The sequence below is a fragment of the Centroberyx affinis genome, unplaced genomic scaffold, assembly GCF_046629955.1.
Source record: "Centroberyx affinis isolate AG114_WGS23_722 - 3 ecotype Tasmania unplaced genomic scaffold, CSIRO-AGI_Caff_v1 ptg007563l_1, whole genome shotgun sequence".
Lineage (NCBI taxonomy): Eukaryota > Metazoa > Chordata > Actinopteri > Beryciformes > Berycidae > Centroberyx > Centroberyx affinis.
Genome location: NW_027283813.1, coordinates 24,211 through 35,253, shown reverse-complemented (window position 1 = coordinate 35,253; position 11,043 = coordinate 24,211). Strand labels below are relative to the sequence as shown.

At 42.2% G+C, this 11,043-nt stretch overlaps 1 protein-coding gene across 1 annotated transcript; it reads left to right on the top strand.

Moving 5' to 3' along the window:
• Positions 1-3,379: 3,379 nt before the first annotated feature.
• mlnr (motilin receptor) lies at positions 3,380-6,330 on the top strand. Its single transcript, XM_071513827.1, has 2 exons — positions 3,380-4,166; positions 6,023-6,330. Exons 1-2 carry the CDS (start codon positions 3,380-3,382, stop codon positions 6,328-6,330), a joined length of 1,095 nt encoding a protein of 364 aa, XP_071369928.1.
• The last annotated feature ends 4,713 nt before the right edge of the window (positions 6,331-11,043 follow it).

Sequence of the window (11,043 nt, the reverse complement as noted above, 5' to 3'; positions counted from 1 at the left end):
TTTCTTTTGTCAGGTCATACATGTGTGAAGTATATTTTTTTATAATATTGAAGTAATATAAGTTAATACTCTCCAGAGAAAATAATAAATCCTGAGTACTCATGAAACATGGAAAGCAAATGGCAGATACAAAATGTGTTGTATCATGTACTTCCTGTGAATCTAAATTTGCCTTTTCTCTGTGTGTTAAGTATTCGTAACAGATTGCTAACGCTGAGTTTCAGTAGTGATCTGGCTGTAGGGTCTAGTGTTGTGTTTGGTTATGGGCAGATAACTGCTGTTGCAACCGGTAAAATGAAATACAGGTACCTTGCAAAACGTCTTGGATAATTACATGATTTGGTCTTTCGGACATTCTGCAAAAATGTCTTCTCTTTGTCATTTAAAGAATTCAAATTCCTATTTTTGATAGTGATTGCAACGTGTGCCATTTTAACACCTCTTCACCGCGGGGTAACTACCTTTGGCTGAGGAGATTAACAAAACGCTACAAAAACAAATAAAATATGCACAAAAAAGGAGACCATTTTTATGTAATTTTAATGTTTGCAGTTACCTCATACACCGTACATTCCAAAATGAAAATTTGTTATACTATACATACTACCAGACATATCACTTTAAAATGTTCGTTATGGGAAAAATGTATAATCATAGATATGTATCTAAAGTGTATCTGTATAGCCATGATATCTACAAAGGATCCATGCACAATAAAAGATTTATAATTCTTAATCATGTTTGAAGTTTGGGCTTATGTTTGTGTTTTTCGGAAATTCATCAACATGAGATGAAGCTTCTCCAACATCTGGCTGAGGAAGTCTGTGCTATAAAATTTACTTTTATTTAATGGTCGCGTCTATCAGGTCTGGGAAAATTTGAAAAATGTATTTTATCATTTCCAGGTCTTGAAAAGTTTGGATAATTGGATAAAAAGTCTGAAGATGGTAATACTACTTTTCCTTTTTTGGCCACATGGTGAAAGAGACGTACTGAGCTCACAGTGGCTTTCTACCAAAGTAGGGTTAAAATACTGTCTTCAAAATGGCAAAGGGCTTGATGGGCTAACGGTTACAGAATCTGTGGCATAGTGTTCACTAACAACTATTTATGGTATAAAAGGGTCTCTGGTTAAGACGATGTAAACTCATTGTGAGTTATTCTGGATAAGAGCATCAGCTAAAAACTCATGAATGAAAAATTCTCCTCTCCTCTTGTCTCCTCCCCTCTTTTCTCCTGTTTTCTCCCTGCTGTCTCTCTCTTTCTGTCTCGTCTCTGTTTACGTTCCCTCTGTTTCTTTTTTTCTTTCAGTCAAACAGTACAAAACCAACACAATAAATATAACCAACAACCTGATAACCAACAAAATAAGCAATAATCAAGGATGGGAACATTTAAATGTCACATGAAAATATAACAACAGGCCACAAAGTAAACTGCTGTTCTCTCTGGTCTTTGTTTTGTTGTCTGGTCAATTCAACTTTGCTGCTACACCTACGTGTGTGTGTGTGTGTGTGTGTGTGTGTGTGAGAGAGAGAGAGAGAGAGAGAGAGAGAGAGATGCAGCACAGCTCAGTCTGTTTAAGCAGTTGAAGCAGGAGAGTCATGATTAATGGGGGTGAGAGTGGGCACGCTCACCCTGGTCACCACTCTGTTTACATTATTGGGTTTTGTTGAGAGACTGGATTGGAAATCCTTAAAAAAAAAAGAAAAAAAAAAGGGCAAAACAAGCTTTCCCTGTCGTGTCACTTTGACAAAAGTAAACAGAGTAACAAACAGAGGGACATTCCTGCTGCCCTGCTGAGGTCCCACTCCTGCATCCGGCCACGGGTCGGCTTCGTATAAACACACAAATATACCTTAATGTCAGAGTGAGTCTTCTTACAAACGTCCTTTTAGATCTAGTGGATGTGGTGACTAAGAAACAAAAAACTACACTGTTAATCCTTCAGGTTATCTAGGCTTAGTGTTAGTGTACTTTAAGAAGCTATAAAAAAAAAAGGACACAAAACAGGAAAAATGTATAGATCACTATCTTTTTCTTGACAATGGAGATACACCTGTATGTATATTCATGGTCACTCTCAATGCACTTAAAGGGGAGTGCCACCCATTTTAAGAATTCACATGTTATTTCTGCTAAAAGCCAGTGTAAATGTCAGTGTTTGTGTACTTGCATCACTCTTTGCTAAAGCTACAGATCAGAGACAGAAATCAGAGTTAGCTGACTTTGTGGAGCCATAAGATACATAAGTTGAGCTGTCACACCAAAATAAAGTTCATATTCTAGCATTGCAAACAGGTATGAACCAGAATTCAAACTATATTTGGGTGCAAGAACTCACAAAAAAAAAAGAAAGAAAATCTTACGGGTCAACAAAGTCAGCGCCCCATTCATTGTCTATGGAGCAGTGCCAGATTTTATGTCACATATCCAGTTTCTCGCTTTAGGTGCTGCACGTTTGCAAGTTTTGACTGAACTTTCCTGAGGCAGAGGGATAACACATGTGAATTCTTAAAATGGGTGGAATTCCCCTTTAACTACTCTGTTGGATGTTAGGTTTGTTATAACAACCTTAGTAGGTGACTGGAGGAAGAACAGGAAGAGATGAGCTGGAGGGAGTGAGGAGTGAGAGACAGATGGGGGGTTGGTGTTGGTAGTTAGGAGACACAATGGAGCAAACAGAGAATTCATTTTTCAGCGACTACTTCCAGACAAGTTGGGACTGCATTGATTGATGCCTTAATTAATAATGTAATAGTGATCTTTATGCAGATGCTGTTCTGAAACAGAAGACAGTGACACATATTCATGATCAATTTTATCCTTCCAGAAACCGGGCAGTGGGGGTTTCCTCCAGTTCAATTCCCTCCGTCTTATGGCTTTCACCGTCATCCATCCCATCATCATTTGATTGCAAATAAAATTACTTAGACACACACACACGCACACACAGACACACACACACACACACACACACACACACACACACACAGAGCCGACAGCGTCCCTGTGGCTCCCTGGCTCTTCAGGGTGCTGTGGGAGGAGGAGGTGCTCTCTCTTCGTCTCTCTCACCAGAGCTCCACTGTGTATTCGGCACCAAGGACCGGCTCTGCCACTCCGTCTGACTCTGCTGCTGCTCCTGCCGCTGCTGCCGCTCTCCATCGACACACACACAGCAACAGACAGAGCCACAGACACACACCAGGGGCAAAGCTGAAGGCTCCAGCTGCAGCTCCAGAGGTAAAGTCACCCAACGAGAAGTGAAGATATTATTTCAGCTTTTGTCAAGCTGAAGCCAGAGGTTGACTTTCCCTCCACAGCGCTTGACTCCCTCCCGAGTTGATTTACGTCTCTCTCTGGCCCCTGGAGGAGCGTCATGCCCTGGACCCGAGCTCAGGTGGAGCCTCACGCCGGCGGAGGAGCGGAAGCCGCGGAGCAGTACAACGTGGACGACCACCTCTACGAGGGCTCCCTGTTCCCCGCCTCCACCCTCATCCCTGTCACCATTATCTGCATCCTCATCTTCGTGGTCGGGGTGACGGGCAACACCATGACCATCCTCATCATCCAGCACTTCAAGGACATGAAGACCACCACCAACCTGTACCTGTCCAGCATGGCGGTGTCCGACCTCATCATCTTCCTCTGCCTGCCCTTCGACCTGTACCGGCTGTGGAAGTACGTGCCGTGGCTCTTCGGCGAGGCGGTGTGCCGCTTCTACCACTACATCAACGAGGGCTGCACCTACGCCACCATCCTGCACATCACGGCCCTGAGCATCGAGCGCTACCTGGCCATCAGCTTCCCCCTCAGGGCCAAGGTGATGGTGACCCGGCGGCGGGTGCAGTACATCATCCTGGCGCTGTGGGTGTTCGCCCTGGTGTCGGCGGCGCCCACGCTCTTCCTGGTCGGGGTGGAGTACGACAACGACACGCACCCGGACTACAACACGGGCCAGTGCAAGCACACCAGCTACGCCATCAGCTCCGGGCAGCTGCACATCATGCTGTGGGTGTCCACCACCTACTTCTTCTGCCCCATGTTCTGCCTCATCTTCCTCTACGGCTCCATCGGGTGCAAGCTGTGGAAGAGCAGGAACGACCTGCAAGGCCCCTGCGCTCTGGCCCGCGAACGGGCTCACAGGCAAACCGTCAAGATCCTGGGTGAGTGAGGTTTTTTTTTTGTTTTTTTTCCCTCTCTGCCTGTGATTGGAAACTCACTGAAAGATACACACATCCTTTTAATGCTGATCTGAGGCAGAAAATATAGTAGATCATGGATAAAAACAGAAAAAAATGCAAAGATAAAGATAAAGAAAACCACTACCACTGAATGTCAGGCTTCATTTACATTAGGTAGTTTAGTTTGTGTTTTAAATGGGATTTCACCTGGTTAGAAAAAGGTTAAATAAAACAAAATAAAAGTCTCTACTGAGGGAAACTCCAGGAAGCAGATAGCAGTTGGCCCGATTACTGTTATTTTCTAAGTTTTAGATTTGAGTCTGCCAAAGTAAACTTACATCTTCGATTTAGAGTCTCAGTCAGTCAAACATATTGACCATCAAATTCACACAAATACAGAGACGTTTTATGTTATTCCTCTCAGGTACCTGCTAACTTGCATGATTCTGCTTCTTAAAATCCCTTTCTGATTCTTATGACCAGAAATGAAAGAGAACGATTCAGATTCAGGGCTGACAGCATAATTTAAAACAAAACCAAAAAAACCTTGTTTGTTAAAAGCTTAAACAAACAATCCATCGGTCCACAGTCCGTCTTCCTTTTGCTGCAAATGGAGCAAAGCCAGGCTGACAGATCAGAATCTAGCATTTCTGGTTTCTAGCTTTGGCAGAGAGTTGTGTGTTTACAAATGCAAATTCATCTGTTTTATAGTTTTAACATAAGCTATTCATTAGACTGATTTGTACTCCATTTAGAACGAGATCCAAAATATTAATTCTGTCCCACTTTATGTGCTTTTACAGTCTTCTGTGATGCTTTTATCCTGCAGGAGTTTGAAATATAAACAAAAAAAGCTGTTGACGTCCGTGTTGTTGTGATATCAGCAGGCTAATTATTCTGTTTTGTATGAAGCTAATGACGTCCTTCTACAGCACATACTGATTGGCTTAATTTGCAGCTCTGGCATATTGTGCAGGAAACCCTGTTTTACAGTAGAAGACCGTGACCAGGCCGATCTGTAATACCCAAATATTTAATCATGATGTATCCATTATGATATTAATGCTGGTCATTAGCTGAGCACACACTGCACAGAGCTCATGTCGTCAGGCTTGTTGCCCTTTTGTGTTCACATTTGTTGAATCCCAAATTGAATTGTCATCAGAAGCCTCCATAAATCAAACTTAATGGAAATTTACATGCTCCCACAGTCCTGGGCTGCTGTTTAATCTGCTGGTGTCACACATCTCAGCAGTCAATAATCATCATTCCCTTAGGGCTAGAAAATATCAATTGATTCTAGGGGTGACTGTGGTGTCTGCTCGCTCTGTGAATCCACAATGTCAGTCTTCCATTTATTGTTAATGAAGCCGATTCACTTATACTAATCATGTAGGCCATATGCATTTTTTGTGATGTATTAAATTGGGTTTTCTCATCCTTTAAAGGGGCAATTAGTCAGATTTTTATTGCCCTATAGCACACAATAATCTGCGGGGGTTGATAGGCTTGTTGATCAATACCAGTGACTCAGCGGTTACTTCACCAGATGCTGAGATTTCTGGTTTTCAAAACTCACTTTAGACAAACACTGGAGAGCTGACGGCAACACCGACTTTTCGCCACCATAGGGGGAAACAAAGCGGGGAAATCGAGGGCATCACAGATTTCAACTTTAAGGGGATGAGAGGGGTTGGGGGTGGAAGGAATTGTATAGGAGACGATAAATTCTGTCGATGTCGTCCTGCTAGTTGCCAATAGGGGTCGATAAAAGTCATAGATTACTTCACGCCCCTTTAATTTAAACTGGTTTCCTCATCCGGCTGTCTTCCTCTTAGTGGTGGTGGTGCTGGCCTTCGTCATCTGCTGGCTGCCCTACCACATCGGCAGGAACCTGTTCGCCCAGGTGGACGACTACCACACGGCCAAGGTGAGCCAGGACTTCAACGTGGCGTCCATGGTGCTCTGCTACCTCAGCGCCTCCATCAACCCCGTCCTCTACAACCTCATGTCCCGCAAGTACCGGGCCGCGGCCAAACGCCTCTTCCTGCTGCACCACCGGCCCAGGCAGGCGCACCGCGGCCAGACGCAGCTGTCCGTGATCGACGACACCACCGCCCTCAACGAAACCCTGACTGGGGTCTGAGACGGGGGGGGGGGGGGGTCGTCATGACATCAGGACATGAGGGGCAGCTAATGAAGAAAAGAGAGAAGTTGCCACCGACAGCAGAGATGTGCAGAGGAGGAATGTCTTTCTATATTATCTTTATTGAGGGGGAAACCAGGGCTAAGAGCTCCACTGCAGTTCAATGCAAATATACTGTAATGTATTTTATTGTACTATTTTATTGTTCACAAAGACTGGATGATGATTATCAAGTGTGTGTCATCAGCGGATTATCTGTGACCCCTCCGTGATAAAGTTTGTCACGTTTTGTCAGCAAAAAAAAAAAAGCTCATTAATTCTTCAGTGCTTTCAGAACAATAAGGGCAAAACTTCCATGGTTCCAGGAAGAGATTTTATATTCAGAATTGTTCACATTTTCTTTTTCAGCTATGAAGCCAAACCCCTTCATTTTATCCCTGAAATGTCCTTAATTTCTCCACTACATAAACATGAATTATCCATTAATAATAACATCGTTTTTAAAAAGTAAGGTTAGTATCAGGGGTTTTTAAGGGATTTATTCATGGGTTGGTTCGTGGAGACACTAGAAGTTAAGGGATTTTTGAATGCCTTTTGTGCATCGTTTACAGGGTTATTAATGAGTTATTAATGGAAAGTTCCTGCCTCCCTGAATTTGACATTAAATTAGAAAGCAAGCAGTCAAAAATTAAGGGGTGATTAAGGGGGTTTTGATGGGGTCTCCACCATTAATAACTCCCTTAACTAATTTTAAGGGGATTTTGCATGAATTAAGGGGTGAATTAATGTAAATGTAAAGTTATTTTAAGGGATTACTGGTTCGTAGAGGTTGCAGCACTGTTACACCTAATGCAAAAGTATTTACATGTACTATGTGTACTGAAACATATTTTCCAATGCTTATCTAACACACACACACCATTTCAGTTCTACTCCACAGACATCATTAATCCACACACTGATTGAGGAGAAACCCCTCTTCATTAATGAAAGATGATGTGTGCCACCTTTGAAATGACTCTTCATTTATAACGCTTAATTGTAGTCTCAGCTACAATCTGTTGTACAATTCCATTTGTTTTGAAGTGTAATGTATGGTGAGCAATGCTGTTATCATGCTGTTTGTTAGATGTTCTCATAAATCAAGAAAGAAAACATACCAAGTAAAACCTATTAGCTGTGGGCCATTTGTTGTGTAGATTGGATATTCCGGTGTGTGTGTGTGTGTATGTTTATGTGTGTGTGCCATCTTTCCGGTACAGGTAACATAAACCTGATAAGAGCAGATAAATATGAAAATGAGATAAGTGTTGTGTGTGTGTGTGTGTGTGTGGGTGTAATGCAGAGGCCACCTGAGCCCCTGAGGTTTTCGGGGGCCGTGTACGTGCCGGCCGTCAGATGTAATCTGACACCGCTATTATATTACCTGGGTCCTCAGTTAGATTTACACTGGCAGGTAACGTCCCTGCATCACCATATTCAAAGTAATGGCTGCTCTAAGTGCGTTTCAGAGAGGGGGAGAAGAAGATATTGAGGTTGTCAGCTGAGGCAGAGTTTATTGCTAGTATCTTATTCAATGGGATAATCTCCACACCCTTGCTGAGTTCTTCTTTCATGTTGCGTTTTGGATTAGAAATCGGCCATTTTGTGCCCCATGCTGGCTATAAATTCAAGTTCATGTTCTTTATTGTCATATGCACAGACAAAACAACAATTAAATTCTTAGTTTGCTGTCCTCTCTGATGCCGCAGAAAACTAAAATAGAAAATAAGAAGGTGATGTTCAAGTTATAATTGTTTAACCTGAATCATTTCTAAACCCAAGACAAACCCACTTTTTTCCAGGTTATGTCAACTGTACATCCTACTCGTCTTTACACAATCCGTCGTGATTTTACCCATGATTCACTGGGCCTTGGTTTGGCACAAACACAAAGAGACAGAGTCGCTCTGGGCTGACTCACCCTCACGACACTTTTTCATCAAACCATTTGTCTCTGCCAGAGGAGCGGAGAGCAGAGAGGAGAGCGGTCTGTAAAACCTTAGATCCCTCCGGCCGCTCTGCCATCGCCTCAGGAAAGATCAACAAGCAGCAGCACAGCTCCACTGTTGGTTATTTTCTTTACTGATAATGAAGAGATTGGCCGGGAAGGACTGTCATCATCTCCCATAGGCCTTCTTCACAGCACCGCAAATCTCTCAGCATTAAAATCATACTATTTGTTGTTTTTATTCTACTGTTTTGTCTATATCTACTATTCTATCAATACTCCTCTCACGAGTATAGCACACATCTCTTTTGCCTGTGTAATTACTACATGTAGTGTAGTGTTGGCTTGAGACAAAAGAATTTAAAATATGGTATGATCTTATCATGTTCCTATCAAGGTTCAACTTTAAATTATAGGTCTATTTAAATTTCAATGCAGCAATATATTCCCAGAGAGATTTATTAGGTTGATAATAACTAGAATGCTTATACAATAATTCACAAATGACAAGCAGTACAGTGGTTCTACTTGCCCACTGCTAATCTAGTGATTATCACAGTGATATTATGGACACATTATGAGGCACTGCTGCTTATATTCTCCTTGCAGTCAGTGTGAAAATTAATTTCCAGATTCTTTAATGCCTCTTACAAGACTGTTTTAAACCAGCAGCTTCCCACAAAGTGACTGAGATGTGTTGAGAATGTGTTTGCAAGAAAAAAGAATCAAGGTAAAAAAGAAAAATTGTTTGGAGTTCCCTTTTTGCCTCGTTTTGACATGTGGAAACTGTTTCATGATTGTTGTGTTTCTGTATTATTAGTGAAATTTGACATCTCAAAGATAAAAGTGATAAAAGTCTTCATTTGTTACTAAACCACAGAAAAGAGACAAGTTTATGACAGATCCTGTAATGGCAAAGACTACATAGATTTACACCTATATCAGCCTGTAATCCCATGCTACTCTCTTTGCAATGTGTTTTGCACCTGCATTCCTCTCCAAGTTTTACCGCAATTACACAGTTAATTCCCTCTGGTAGATAAATGTTTTCTCCACCAGCTGCATCAGCAACATCATCTCCGTCTAATGGTCCTTTCCACCAGAGGGGGGAGCCAAAGTATTTTTCTGTCAGGAGAGACAGATATACCAGCTGAGCTAGTGGGGAATTCATCCATAGTGACACATAGTGACTACATTACACATATATAAGGGCAAATACAGCAATATCAAAACACCATAACCATCTTCCCTGCGACTCAGATTCATCAAAACTTACTTTCAAACTGCAAGCACTGCATCATTATGTTTTTCTCTGTTCTCTTTTAGTAAATGAGTCATGGGTTTTTACCTCTATCTCCAAGAAATCTTTATCAGTTCCTGCTTTCAACCCATTTCCACAAATCATCAACAACACGTATTCACCTCTTGTTTGCCCTATGCATGCTGGTCCTGCTGGTCCTGATGGTCCGTGCATTTGGCCACAGGAAGCTGCGTTGAAATGGAGGTTGTCTAGCCTTCTCGTTGTGTTACGGTCAAATCTGACCCATTTACAACTTTCTGCTGTCATAAAAATGGTAAAAACAAACTAGGTATCAGAACACAATAAAATCATGTTCACAACTTTTAGTGAAGGGTAGGTGTTTTATTCAAATTTAGGACATCTGTGTAGTTTCTGGTCCGGGCGGCCATAGAAAATGAATGGGTGAGCAAAAGAGCAAAGAGTACCCAATTCAGAGTTCAGAGTTTAGTTTTGCAGCCATATGTCAACTAAGAGTATCTAGCAGATGGCAACACACGCACACACAGACACACACACACACACACACACACCTGCAAAGCTCCAGCTGTTGTCCCATTCCCGTCTCACCCCACGACAATCACGACTTCCAAGCAAAACATTACACCTGTTACTTATGAGAACCTTATGAGAACACAACCACAACACGGTGCAATCTTTGCAATAGTGATAATGATTAGGAATTCAGTCGCGTAAAAGGTGTAAGACAGCATGAGGTGGGAATCTAATGTTTTGTGGTTGCTAATAAAGTGTTTTAAAGGGGCGAAGCACCATAACGAAACCCAAGGGCCAGGTACTTGAGAGTCTGACGGCATCTGTCTCTAGGAAGTCTGTGGGTTTCACTATCTTTCCTGCTGGGTCTCATCACTTTTCCCACCCTGAACAGACTGTGAGGTCAATCATCTGTAACGCTGCAAATGTTGAGCTGTGAAAACTGCTGTGATAGAAGGCGCAGGGAATTTCGTGACCACATATTTAGAGGTGTGAGGTATTTATCTTGTGCGAACATAAGAAAGACTGAGAGGGTTTTGTCTAGTAGGCCCATGGAAGTCAGGTTTTGTGCCGATACATCTCACTTTCAGTCTGTACAGTGGCATGTTCAGGCCATTATGACGGGGATATGTAACAGGTTGAGAATCACTGATGTAGCCTATATGTCTCTTATGTTTGTTGCTATGTAGATACTTAAACAAATGCAGATGTTTGAAGTGTTATGGATGCTAATCTCAGCCCTTGTTAGTCCTTTGTACAGTTAAATGAATTCTCAGGTTACATGGAACAGTCTAACTGGAGATTGTAGTTTGGAGTTTTGCCTGCAGCCTGCCTGAGAATAATAAATATTTCAAACTGTCAAATCAGTACTGATAAGAAATCAAGTCAAGATGCAGGTCTCAAGTTTGCTCATGCTTGCTGGGATCAAATGCAG

What these genes read in the sequence shown, in the direction of transcription:
- mlnr (XM_071513827.1), top strand. Translation starts at nt 3,380, where the DNA reads ATGCCCTGGACCCGAGCTCAGGTGGAGCCTCACGCCGGCGGAGGAGCG. An exon ending in GCAAACCGTCAAGATCCTGG is followed by an intron (nt 4,167 to 6,022) that starts GTGAGTGAGGTT and finishes TCTTCCTCTTAG; the next exon opens with TGGTGGTGGTGCTGGCCTTC.